The following is a 13,429-nucleotide window of genomic DNA, read 5'->3' as shown; positions in this document are numbered from 1 at the left end:
TATCTGTAAATACCTTTGCCAACTTTTTTTTTGTGTGTGTGCCAGTTCTGGGGCGTGAACTCAGGGCCTGGGCATTGTCTCTGAGCTTCTTTTGCTCAAGGGTAGTGCTCTACCACTTGAGCCACAGCACCACTTCTGCCTTTTTCTGTTTATATGGTACTGAGGAATAGAACCCAGGGCTTCATGTACGCTAGGCAAGTACTCTACCACTAAGCCACATTCCCAGCCCAACCTTTTTTTTTTTTTTTTAATAGTCACTAAACAATTTGTCTACAATTCTAACTCTACAAGACTAAAATGCTGTTAACTTACGGGAAGGTAATGACTTAGGGGGCTCCCTACATAGAGAAAGCTCCCCCAAGCACAATCAGAGTTCTGTGGTTGACAGTTTACATTTTTGAAATGCTCTGTGCTTTTTCGGATATGGTGACACGTGGCATCTTTCTACTATGGTTTGGAGATGCTATCCCTGAAGACTACTGGGAAGTGGTAGAGCCATTAAGAGATGGAACCTACTAGAAGGGAGGGAGGTCACTGGAGGTGTGTCTTTGAAGGAGAGGGTGAGACCCTGGTCTCTTTCTGCTTCCTGATGGACATAAGGTTACAAGTCTCCATCAGATACATTGACAGATACACTGTACCCTACAGGCCCCAAGTCACCTCCAGTCACATCCTTTCCTCCTTTTAGTTGCTTACCTCAGCTTGTTTGTTCCAGCCTCTGAAAGCTTGACTGAGACACCACGTCTGGCCTGGGATGTGGGGGCGATGTGGTGCTTAACACATAAGATGCTTTGGGTGGTCTTCATACAAACGGATATTCTGTATTTTAACTCTCTCCTGTTGTCGGTTAGCTTTTGTCTGTCAATACTCAAAGAGAGATTATTAGATAATACTAACCTAACCCATTTTTATCTCCCTATGCTGGTCCTAAGGCTTAGATTCCGGGTCTGGACACTAGCACTGTACCACTTGAGCCACAGCTTTACTAATAGTTTTTTTGGTTAATTGGAGGTAGGAGTCTCACAGACTTTCCTCAGGCTGGTTTTGAACCCTGAATCCTCAGATCTTGGCCTCCTAACTAAGATTATGGGCATGAGCCACCCGTGGCAGGCCAACTTCATTGACCTTTTTGTGTATAATTCTAATGGAGCATGAGAGATTTCAGTCAACCTGCCAGAAGTAACCTTTGTACTGTTAACATTGAAAGAATAGGGAACTGTTAACATATTGAAAGAGTAGGGAACATCCAGCCCATTGGCCATATAAGGCCAGAGAAATTATTTGGTAGATGGATGGCTAGACTGACACATACTCTTCTCATTCTTCTCATTGGCTGTCATCAGCTGTCCACAGCTGTATTGATGATGTTGTAAAGCCCATGAATGATATTATACAGACCCGACTAAAGACTGCTCACCCATGCTTTTAGGTGGGCTTTTCACACAGAGTTCTGAGGACTACCTTGACATCTGAAAGAATGAAATATTTAGGATTAGCCTGAGCACTAATGTGTCACTACAGGCTTGGTATTTTCCTGTGCTGTGTGGTGGAATTCACTGGTGGCTCGCCTTTGATTTAGAATACTGGGTATATGGCAATGGTGCGCACACTATGCCAATTTCGAATGGAAGGAGTCCATGAAGTTCAGCTGCCTTTAGGCCTAGGAGTGATTAGCCAGTTAGTGGTTTGTTTAACACTGCTCCAGAGGCAGTGGGGGTGGGTGGTAGGGGGAGAACCAAAATGCTCTTGGTTTTTGCTCCCCAAATACCCCAGGGTCCCAGGAAATGTTTAGTGTGTGGCTGGCGCCATGCCATGTTGCAGATCAGTAGGCTGACCTGGGACGTGCTCTGAGAGAGACGGGAGTGATGGGATAATTAGAGCCAAGCAACAGCAGGGTGGATGGATTGTGTGTGGATCGTAGCACGTTCGCTAACTGCCAACACCAGATTTTCTGGGCAATTAGATGTCTGGTTTCTTCCAAGGCCTTCTGTGCAACTGCAGACACATGGCTGCGGGGCTTGCAGGTAGCAGGTGGCATGAGGGCAGCTCTCTGGGGTCAGTGGCCCCTCTCCAAAGGCTGCCCTGGGGCCGAGAGCAGGACAGAGCCGTCACGACAGGAGGGAGCATCAGTTCTCTGGGACCTGTTGTGGAAGAGCAGCGTTTCCCTGCTTTATGTGATCAGCAGATCGGGGAACTGAGTTCACATCTCCACTCGCTTCAACAATCAGGAGCTGTGGGTACTGATAGCAGTAGAAATAATAGTACATCCTCCCAGGTGAGCAACTTGAGTTTTTGATCATGTGTGTATCACATAAACCCTTCCCTTTTAACTGTTCTAGTAGTTCTTTGTTTGTCAGCATCTTTGCTGTATTTTGCTTTAGTAGCATGAATCGATGTATTGTACACAAGGTGTCATGTTGATGGCCCATATATATGCATTGCACCTTGACCAGACTCACCTGCCCTCTTCCTCATCTCCCCTTCCCAAGCCAATCTCAGCAGTCTTCACTGTTCCATTTTTACAAATTTACATAAACCTATTTTGGCTACATGCACCTTCCTTCACTCTCCCTTTACCCTCCCCCTTCTAATAGCAACCAGAACCTGTTTTATATTCCCATCATTTTTTTTTTGTCTGTCATGGCACTGTCTCCAGCTCTTCAGCTCAAGGCAAACACTCTACCACTTGAGCCACAGTGCTACTTCTGGTTTTCTGGTGGTAAATTGGAGATAAGCATCTCATGGACTTTCCTGCCCAGGCTGGCTTTGAACCATCATCCTCAGATCTCAGCCTCCTGAGTAGCTAGGATTACAGGCATGAGCCACCAGAACCCAGCCATCATTCATTTTCTAAGTGTAGGCATTGTAACCATTTTAAATGTTCAGCTGAGTGGCATGGGTTATATTCACAGCATTGCACAACCATCACCACCATTTCCAAACTTTTTTCTCACTTCAGTCAAGAACTCTGCCCTCATTAAGCAACAACTCCCCCTTCTTTCCTCCCTCTGGCCCAGCTCCGGATAACTTCTAATCTACTTTTTGTCTTTATGAGCTTGTTTATTCTGGACACTTCATGTCTATTATAGAATTATGTAGTATTTGTCCATTTGTGTGCAGCTAATGGCCTTCTTTTTCACAGCTTAATACTATTCCATTGTATAGATACATCATATTTTGTTCATTCATTCATCTGTTAATAGACACTTGGGTTGTTGTCATGAATATTCACATGCATGTGTTTCTTTGAGTCTCCACCGTCAGTTCTTTGGGATATGTAGGATCAGATTGCTGGGTCTTATAATAATTCTGTATCTGACTTTTTATGAAACTATTTCCATAGCAGCTGCACTTTTGTATAGACCTGTCTGTGCCCAAAGCTCTGAGTTGCTTCTTACTTTTGTCAACACTTATTCTTTTCCTCTTCTTTAAAAGAAAATTATAGTCACGCTAATGGTGTGAAGTAGTATAGTTCTGTATTTTTTATTTGTTTTTCTCTGATTGCTAGTGACATGGGGAATCTTGTCATCAACTTACTGCCCGTTTGTATGAGAAATCCCTTCGCCCGGTGAGTTGGGTTTTTGCCTCCACAGTGGTGTGGCTTTGTTCCCCTGTCTTGTGGAAGTTGGAGCTGAGCCTGGTTGGGAAGAGCGGCTGTGGGCCTGACAAGGAAGGGGTCTCCACATTCACTCTTTCCTGCTTCCTTTCACGCTTCAGTCTTTTTGGGATTCACTGCGCTGCTGCTGTGGGAGTCCCCAATAAGTAGGAAATGGCGTAGGAGCCCAGGATCAAAGCAAAGGGAGCGGGCAGCAGAGGTGGGTGTAGCTGCTCCTTGGGTTCCCTCAGAGGCAGGGCGTTCTTTCCCGGACAGGCCTAAGCCTTCCACAAGATTGCGGGTTGTGTACTGAGTCCCTCCGCCCCCCGGCCCTGGGTCTCCCAAGTGCGCTGCACCTGACCTCTGTCTCTCAGAGGGACTGCTCAGTTCTCTGCTGCTCTGGAGCCTTGCCAGCCCTGGGCAGCGGGCACGAGGGCACCGGGGACATGTGCTGCACTGCCCAGTGACAGTGTGTGACTTCCCCTTGGGGACCCCTGCCTGGCAGGGGAGCCGCTGAACTCAGAAGTCTCTAGAACAAGCATCTGTGTTTGAATAATTGAGACAGCTCTGGGGCAATGGGCAGCGCAGTACTGGTGCTGCCTTGTTCTTGGTCCTTCTGACCTGGGTCTCCCGTGGGCCCCAGCGGCAGGGACGGCGTTGCTACTGCGGCTGCCTTTTTGCTGTGATTTTTGTACGCATGAATGAAGAGATGAGTTCACGGTGCTCTTTGAGGCCTCCAAGCCACAGTGAGGGAGGAGCGCACCTGTCTCATAGGACACAGTTGCTACCCTGTGGGGGCAAGTGTCCCATGCTCCTCTTGGGGAGCTGAGGGCTGTGGATACTGTTCCAGAAAACACCTAGGAAACCGGGCACACCCACTCAGGTGCTTCAGGCCTCCTGTTGTCCACGGGTGCCTCAGCTAAGCACTGGCTCTACAGAGATGTCAGCCAGAGCCTTCGGATGACACAGCAGCATCTCCAGCCTAGTTGGGGGGTCAGGTGGCCCGAGAGAGGCCTGGTAGTGGATGGAGAAGAGCAGGTGCTGGCCTGGATACAGACCCTGGCTGAATTGGGACCTGCCTGTCAGGTTTTTGAGAAGCCACGTGCCTGGGTCACAGAGCTCTGCCAGCTACATTCCTGCTCCCTGGTCAGCCCTTTCTACTTCTAAAGAGCTCTGTCTTTCCTTTCAGAAACAGCCCCGACATCTACATATTCATCTCCTGCCCGGAGTCTTGGGGACACAGGAATAACACCTCTTTCCCCTTCCCACATTGTGGTAAGACTGTGTGTGTATGTGTGTGTGTATCTGTGTCTGCATCTGTGTGTATGCACTCACGCATGCACACTTGCACACCTGCTCACTCAGGTCAGGCTGCTGGAAAGCCCCACGCATCCACTGGGAGGAGATTAGGAGATAAAAGCAGCCCTGTGTCAGCCATGGCAGCCCTGACAACCCCCCTGAGCCTGGAAGGGAGCCCTGGCCCTGCAGCTCTGGAAGATGCAGGATCCAGAGATTGCAAACCATCCTCTCATTTCTGATGCAGTGGCTTCCTCCACTGCAGTGGCCAGCATGTCCAAGGGCCTGTGGCAGGGGAATCGCTTTCTGCCACAATTGGCCTGTGAGAGAAGACCTGAGCAGGATTCGCCTGCAGGCAGGGGCTGGAGACTGGGCTGGCTCTACCTCCCTTCCCTAGACCCTGCACTACAGGTAGATATGGCTGGCATGGGCAGCTGTTCTCAAGGGTATATGGAACCTGCTGGAATAAAGCACTGGAGAATGGAGTGGCTGTGCATGAGACGCTGCTGAGAACTTGGGAGCCACCACTCAGGAAGGAGGCTAGCTGTTTTTCGTGTCCTCAGAGCTGCTCACGGTCCTGCGTCCCGGAAACTCTCTCCATCCTGGGCAAACTAGGAGGGTTGTTCACCTTGGCTAGGTTCTGTGGTCTTCAAACACTGCATCTAGTGGGAACTCTTAGGTGGGGGGGGTTAGAGGTTTGTAGTAATGTCCTCATTTCCTGCTCCAGCCAAGAAGGCCAAATACAAAATATGCTGTTTTTGCTGGGCGCCAGTGGTACACACCTATAATCCCATCACAGTACAAAGCCAGCCTGGGCAGGAAAGTCCCTGAGACCCTTACCTCCCATTCAGCACCTAAAAAGCCCAAATGGAGCTGTGGCTCAAGTGGAAGCATGTTAGCCTCGAGCACAAAAGCTTAGGGATAGCACCCAGACCCTGAGTTCAAGTCCCAGGACCGGATTATAAAAAACAAAAAAGCTGATTTTATAATTTTAGGTTTTCTATGTTGCTTAAAAAGAAAACCACTAAAAACAATGGAACCTGGAGTGGCCTGCCCCAGTTACATGAGGTCCGGAGGACCTGGGGCTCAGCGGGGTCAGGCGGGGTCAGGCAGGGTCTCCATGTGGCCACACTGCTCATGTGGGTGGAATGCTGCACAGATGGAGAGGGCGCTGGGAGTTGCGATGGGCAGAGCTGGCAGAGTGCATGAGGCCGTGAGGCCAGCTGCATGGAGACCCAGGGAGGTCGCGGGGGTGGGGGGTCGGGGGTTACACGTAGCTACCAGGCTTCTGCCCAGTGACCACATTTCTGTAATGAATCATTGCATGCACCGTTTATTAGAGAAGCAGGAAGGCAGTGCCTGCTGCCCTTGCCCTCCCAGTTTCTTTCTGCTGACCAGCAGCGGCCCAGGGATTCCCCCAGGGACGTCATGTGACAGACTTGAATGGAAACCTGGGGGCCCCTCAGTCTGCAGCGAGTGTCCAGCTGGGCAGGGTAGAAGTGTCTTCCTGAAGGCCTCCAGCCCCCCACCCCAGTGCATCACTCTGTATCTGCAGAATGACACTGATGCTAATGACTCAGAACAGCAGACGTTTCTGGTGGTGGTGGCCATCGACTTTGGAACCACCTCCAGTGGCTATGCCTACAGCTTCACCAAGGAGCCAGAATGCATCCACGTGATGAGGTGAGTGCCTTGTGGGGTGGGGCGGACTTGGGGGCGGGGCCAGTCCTCAACCTATGCTGACTTGGGGGCGGGGCCAGTCCTCAACCTATGCTGACACTTGGGGGTGGGGCAGGCCCCAACCTATGTGGACTTGGGGGCGGGGACAGCCACTGGGCTTATGCAGAACAAATCCAAATTCTGGTCTAGCTCAATCCAGTGACCCACTGGACCACTTTGAGGAGCCATTTTTTCTCCCATCTGTCAAAACACTGGTTTAATTCTGATTTAGTTGGTGTGTATAGAATAGTTGAAATCTAGAAGGGTGATTTCCTGGTATGTCCTGGGGAGGAGGGGCCAGGAGACATCTGTGATGCAGGTGGTCCAGGGGCTGGTTTGGCCATTTTCTGTGTGACTTTAGGCAATTGTTGAACCAGCTAAACCTCAGTTTCCTCATCTGTGAAATGAGGATAAGGGTAGAGCCTGCCTCATGTGGTGTCCATGCAATTAAATAAGATTTATGTGCTCAACGCATAAGAAAATGTAGGCAGGGAAGTGGTTTAACACCAGTGGGTGTAGACACCACCAGCTGTAGTGCCAACAGCAGAAAGCTCCGGGCTTGTGAGGGTGAAGCTCAGCACAGTGGCCCCACAGGTTAGGTTATAGGTTACCCCCAGGCCTCTGGGGGCCTCAGGGGGCCATGCTCCCTTCGTGTTTCTGATACACACAGCAGCCTGGTGGCTCTCAACCCCATCATCCCCAGGCTCCAGCACCTTGCGAGGACACTGATCTGTCCTGGCACCAACATTGACTGTCAGAATCTTAACCTGTGACTTTCCTATGGTATCTGTACCCCACCCCCAAGCTTAGGAAGGCTGGGATGTATCACACCCATTTTCCACCTAGGGGACCTGCTTTAGCTGTATAGTAATTGGCATTCCATTGACTTTAACTGAGTGATTGTGGAATTCAATGATCAGATTTTAGGTATTTTTCTAAAGTGTCTCATACAACACAAGTCATCATAAAAGTGACTCTCACCAAACCTTGATGGAGCCCCTACTTTCTCTGGAAAATCAGAGATGGCGCAGCCAGAGGTCATTGTCATTAGAGGCTCCGGAGAATGTCCGTTCACTAGGAAATAACAGAAATCCAGTTCTACCACCGCATGGCTCCCAGGCCTGGATGGTCCCTTGGATTGGACCTCTGTGAGTCAGAGGTGCTGACAGTTGTGTACAGCCCTCTGAGATGGAAAACGCAGATGAAAACATGACAGGAATCTATTGGTCAGCTTCCAGCTAGTCTAGGAAACACTAGTCCCTGGGATGGCCAGGCAATGAAAATAGAGAAGAAAGAGGGACAATAACTTTGAACTTGTTTGCAGGAATACTTACAAGGCAGCGCTGTGTACAGCTCAGGCCTCTGGAGACCTCATCATCTCAGTGCTGGGGCTTTGGAGGAAGGTTGAATTTTGTTTTTAATCAGAGCATATTAACATAACCGTCCTACAGACAAAGGTTTGAAGGGGAAGCTTAATCTCTTGCATTTAAATCGGAATGAAGGACTAGGAATTTGAAGGGGAAAAAGCGCATGAGGTCATTATCTACCAAGAATGTCTCTGTAGACAGCAGTGACAAGTTCCTTTGTGAAACACAGTGTGCAGAGCTGCTGCCTAGCTTAAGAATTATCCCTGTGTCACCATATGGTCTCCTCAGGGACCCTGTGGCCTCCAGGCTAAAGGTTTGCATCTTGGTGGAGCTTGACAGGGAAATTGTCGGCCATGATTGATTCCAGAGCCATCTGAGCGCCGAGCCTTGTTGGCGGATGGTGCTTAGCTGACGTTCCTGTCTCAGTTAAAGATATGATGCCTATGGATCATGTCTGAACCCAGCCTGGAGTGTCCTTTGAGATCTACTTGTTCTGCACTTCTTCTGGGCTCCCTGAGTCCTGCATTCTCTCTTCAACCCCACTAGCTAGCACCTCTGCCTTCTCTGATCTCAGATTCTTTCCCCAGATCCCTTGTTTCCGGCAAGTTAGGTAGAATCTATGCCTCTGTTCAGTTCCTACCTTGTTTCAAACAGACTCAAGCCAGCTCTATACGTCTCTATTTGCGTTCAGTGCTGACAGATTAAAAACAGACACAACTACATTACACAGCAGACAGAGTTATGTGAAGGCAGAGACATCAATCTTTCATCCTTATGTCACCAGCATATGGATAAACACGGACTTTGTTACTGAGCAAGAACCTGGCACTTGCCCCTTCCAGTTTCCCTCTATCCCTCTATTTCTCACTCCCTTCCCCCCTCCTTCTTCCCCTCCCTTCTTTCCTTCTCCTATCCTTCCTCTCTTTTCTCTCTCCCCCTCCCTCTCCCATCTCTTGTGAGGCTGGAGATTAGACCCAGGTCCTCTTGCAGGGTAGGCAAGTTCTTTACCACTTGAGTCATGCCTGCAGCCCTTTTGCTTTTGTTTTTGAATAGTATCTCACTAGCTTTGTCTCAAACTCTGGATCCTCTTCCTTTCACCTCCCAGGTAACTAAGGTTACAAGCAGGTACCACCATACCTGGCTCCTTTTTCATTTTAACCGAGGTCCTGTCTCTAGCTGCTGCTAGCCAGCTGAACTCTGGGGTGTTTCAGAGCCCCCACATCTCGGATGGCTATGATGCATACAGACATTTATGCAACTCTGTGCCTGAACTGGAATTTTGAAAGGACGCTGGTAACATCTGTGCTCCCTTGGTGGCAGGCGATGGGAGGGAGGTGACCCTGGCGTATCCAACCAGAAGACCCCGACCACCATCTTGCTGACGCCCGAGAGGAAGTTCCACAGCTTCGGGTATGCCGCCAGAGACTTCTACCACGACCTGGACCCCAACGAGGCCAAGCAGTGGCTGTACCTGGAGAAGTTCAAGATGAAGCTGCACACCACGGGGGTGAGCAGGCCTGGCCGGGCCGTTCTCCACATTGGGGGGGGGGTGAGAATCCTCCCGCTTAGAGCTGGCCTGATGGCCTTCTGTGCTGAATATCAGGATTGTGCTGGCGGGAGTACAGGGACTTTTTGACTTACAGCTGTGGCTTCTTGGAACTTAACCACCTTCCTGGGCCTGGGAGCCCAGAACTTAGGGGAGTTTGGGGGTGGGGGGGGCAGGAGAGGGAGGTGGTGGCTGGGAGGAGGGAGCATGTGCAGATAGGACATACCAGTTAGTCGCTCACCAGCCTTCCTTCTCTGAGGACAAAGCATCGTTCTCTAGCTTGTCTCCATCTGGGGGTCCTATCCATTCCCCCTTTTTTCTTTCCGGCCCTAATGAGCGTCCTCCACCATTGTTCTCCCACTCTGTGTCTGTCCTCCATCCCACAGGGACCTTTCTCACCATTTTTAGTGACCTCTGTCTGCACAGCATCTGGTAGCATCTGTACAAAGTTCCCAGCCCCTTCTCCCCTCCCCTCTCCAGGACCATGTGCAGCTGCTTTGGCCTCTGGCCTTGGAAGAGAGGCAGCCATCCTGGGCTCCCAGTGGATTGGACAAGGCAGGCCTCAAAATAGGAGGTCTTCTATTTTGGTGGTTTGGTTGGCAGCTCAGCAGGAATGAAGCCGCCTTCCTTCTGCTTAGTGTCACATGCACACAGTTGGTGTGATCTAGGTGTCCACTGGTGGAAGGGCTCCATGGGTTGACCATGAATATTTATATGTGGCTGTAGTATGTAAATCTCAATGGCGTGGTACCTGCTGCCTGTCCACTCTTCCTGTGCTCTTCTGTTGCTCTGAAACCTCTGCTGCCAGAAGAGCCAGGACAGAGGAAGAGAGGGAGAGAGGGATTGGGGGAGCTGTGAAGGTGGGGCCTGGAGGGACGGCTGGGCCTCTTCTGTGGTAGGATGCCTGTCAAACTTGGGGGAACACAAGGATGTTTGAGGCCCCCCAGAGCCAAAGGCAGGTTTCTGTCATCTCACCGTTACTCTTTCCCATCAGGACCTCACCATGGATACAGACCTGACGGCCGCCAATGGCAAGAAAGTCAAAGCCCTGGAAATCTTTGCTTATGCCCTGCAGTACTTTAAGGAGCAGGCACTGAAGGTAGGACCACAGGTTGGAGCCAGTCAACTAGTCAACTGGTGTGATGACGGGCCAGGGGTACTGGACCCCATGGCTAAAGGAGGTGCAGCCTGCAGGGAACAAGCCAGGGCTGGGGTCAGATGTGTCCCCGGATGCTGCTGGCAGTAAGGTAAGATGGCGCCACTACTTTGGAAAGTTTGACAGATCCTCTAAAAGATAAACAGAGAGACCATAGGACCCAACAGTTTTCCTAGGGGAGGTACAGAGAGAAATGAAAACGTGCAAAAACGTTTATGGCATTATTTGTAATAACTGAAAAGGAGAAACAACTCAGATGCCCATCAGCAGACAGAAAGGTAACCAGAAATGTGGCATGTCCTCACAGTGCAGTATTAATCACCATGGAAAAAGAGATGGAATACAGGTACATACTACAATATGGATGCGAAACTCAGGTGAAACAAAAGACACCAGATACCAAAAGCCACCTATTGTACATTTCTGTTTGTAGGAAATATCTAGAACAGACAAATCCCCAGAAAGCAGATTAGTGGTTGTCAGGGGTGGGGTGGGGGATAGGAGGAGTAAGGGCTGGCCTCAAAAAGCTGTGGGTGATGAAATAAATCAGATCGTGGGGTTGGTTGCATGGCCTTGGAGCAGACAAAAGCCTACTGCTATATACACATAAAGGGTGAATTCTGTCATTTGTGAATTATAGCATAGGTTAAAGAAGGTAGACAGGAAGCCCACTTAGCAGCTGTCTTGGGCAAATTACTCACTATTTCTGAGATTGACTTTTCTAACCTGACTAATGGTATTTTTTTTTTAAACGACTTTGTGGTTCACTGGATGTTAAATGAAATATGGGCCATGAAGTGTCCTCACAGGGCCTGGTATACAGTAGATGCTTGACAAATCGTGGCTGTTAGGGCTGTGTTCCTCCTCTTTCTCCTCCCTCCCCCTTCCCGGCTTCCGCTGTCTTCCTTTCCCTCCCTCCCAGTGCCCTACCACAGCCTTTGGGAGAAGCTGACAGTTTGAGCCCCCATGGATCACCACTGTGGTTTAAATGTGTCCCTCCAAAGTTCATGTCCTTAATGTATATGTTAATGGCATTTGGAGGTGAGGCTTTTGGAAGGTAGCTAGATGAGAAGAGATCATGGGCCTGGAGGCCCCATCGTGGCATTAGTGGTTTTGTAAGAAAAGCGGAGGGATACTCCAGCTGGCACACTTACTGTCTTAACCTGCGATGTCTGCTGCTGTGTTAGGATACATCAAAAGACCCTCAGCTGAGCAGGTGCCAGTGCTTGCGTTGGACTTCCCAGCCAAATCAACTTCTATTGTTTATAAAGTTCCCAGATGGTGGTATAAAATTGTGACCACGCTGATCCACAAAGCCAGAAACCTAGGAATTTCAAGTGGAATATGGCTGCTTACTCAGGGTCTCCTCCTACAGATTTGGGGTCAGGGGTGTGAATCCGATCATTTAAGAACCCTGATGCTTTGAGCTTCGTCCAGACCGAATAGGGAACTTCAGAAGCAGCAGGTCGACAGGAACGCTATTTGTGAACTTGTCTCCTCAGCCATAGGGGCTCCAGGGAATGGGCTGCCCTCTTCCCTTGCCAAAGCCCGAGGTGATGAGGTGGGGGCCGAAGCCACGTGGGAGCAGTGCGGCCCTCCCCGTGCCCCGGCCAGGCTTGCGGGGAGGACGCACTCGTGTGACCGGAACAGGCTCTAGTGGAATATCCACCAATGACATTGAGTGACAGAAGTCACACGCACGAGGCTGTCAGCCATTCTTGGAGGAGCCTGAGGCACATGCTTCTAAACGTGGGTGCCTTTCCCTCCCAGGAACCTTTTCCTCTTCCCCCTCCTCGGTGGGCTGGAAAGCCCACCACTAAGCCCTTTTTCTAGTTCAAGACTTGAAATTAGCCTGCATGATAGCCAGGAGCCTGCTTGGGTCTTTCCTGACATGTCAGTTCTATCACCTGCTTTTGGCGGGGGGGGGGGGGGGGGGGGGGGGAAGGGGGGTACGCGCGCACGCGCTTGTGCTTGCGCCAGTACTGGGCCTTGAACTCAGAGCCTCAGAACTCTCACTTAGCTTTTCTGTTCAAGCTGGGTGCTCTACTACTTGAGCCACACCTCTACTTCTTGATTTTTTTCTGGTTAATCAGAGATATGAATCTCATTTTCTGGCCTCGGCTGGCTTTGAACTGTGATCCTCAGATCTCAGCCTCCTGAATAGCTGGGATTACAGGCGTGAGCCACCAGTGCCTGGCTTCCATCATGTGCATTTAAAAAACCCAGGGAGACCTTCAAGAAAACAAAAACAAAAATGATTTAAAGAAAAAATGTCTGCCTATATTGCCCACAGGCAGATATTTTTTTTAAAGTATCTTACAGATGTGCTTGGTACTACTAAACTGTATACTTAGAAATAGTAAAGATGGTACTTTTTTTTTTTTTGTTCGTTTGTTTGTTTGTTTTTGGGTCCAGTCATGGGGCCTGAACTCTGGGCCTGGATGCTGTCCCTCAGCTCTTCAGCTCAAGGCTAGCGCTGTACCACTTGAGCCACAGCGCCACTTCCGGCTTTTTTTCTTTTTGCTTATGTGGTACTGAGGAATCGAACCCAGGTCCTCAGGGCATGCAAGGCAAGCGCTCTACCACCGAGCCGCCTTCCCAGCCCCAAGATAGTACATTTTGATTCCTGTATTTCTACCACAATTACAAATTTTAGATTTTTTTTTTAAAAAGACAAAAGAAAAAAAAAGTTTACTGACAAAAGAGGACATTAATTCAGTGGAAGGGTGGGTCAGACCCACAAGAACTCT

At 49.7% G+C, this 13,429-nt stretch overlaps 1 protein-coding gene across 4 annotated transcripts in view; it reads left to right on the top strand.

Moving 5' to 3' along the window:
- The window catches only part of Hspa12a (heat shock protein family A (Hsp70) member 12A), a 141,951-nt gene that overhangs the window by 108,699 nt on the left and 19,823 nt on the right, over positions 1-13,429 (top strand). For all 4 annotated transcript variants that reach the window (XM_069988098.1, XM_069988100.1, XM_069988097.1 and 1 more), the window contains 4 exons: positions 4,785-4,870; positions 6,447-6,574; positions 9,298-9,484; positions 10,518-10,622. In XM_069988098.1, coding sequence (XP_069844199.1) covers positions 4,785-4,870; positions 6,447-6,574; positions 9,298-9,484; positions 10,518-10,622 — 506 coding nt within the window. The remainder of the gene's footprint in view (positions 1-4,784; positions 4,871-6,446; positions 6,575-9,297; positions 9,485-10,517; positions 10,623-13,429) is intronic.

The sequence above is a fragment of the Dipodomys merriami genome, unplaced genomic scaffold (genome assembly GCF_024711535.1).
Source record: "Dipodomys merriami isolate MVZ:Mamm:240054 unplaced genomic scaffold, mDipMer1.0.p SCAF_35, whole genome shotgun sequence".
Classification (NCBI taxonomy): domain Eukaryota; kingdom Metazoa; phylum Chordata; class Mammalia; order Rodentia; family Heteromyidae; genus Dipodomys; species Dipodomys merriami.
Note: the sequence above shows the minus strand (reverse complement) of the source record. Positions and strands in the feature narration are given on the sequence as shown.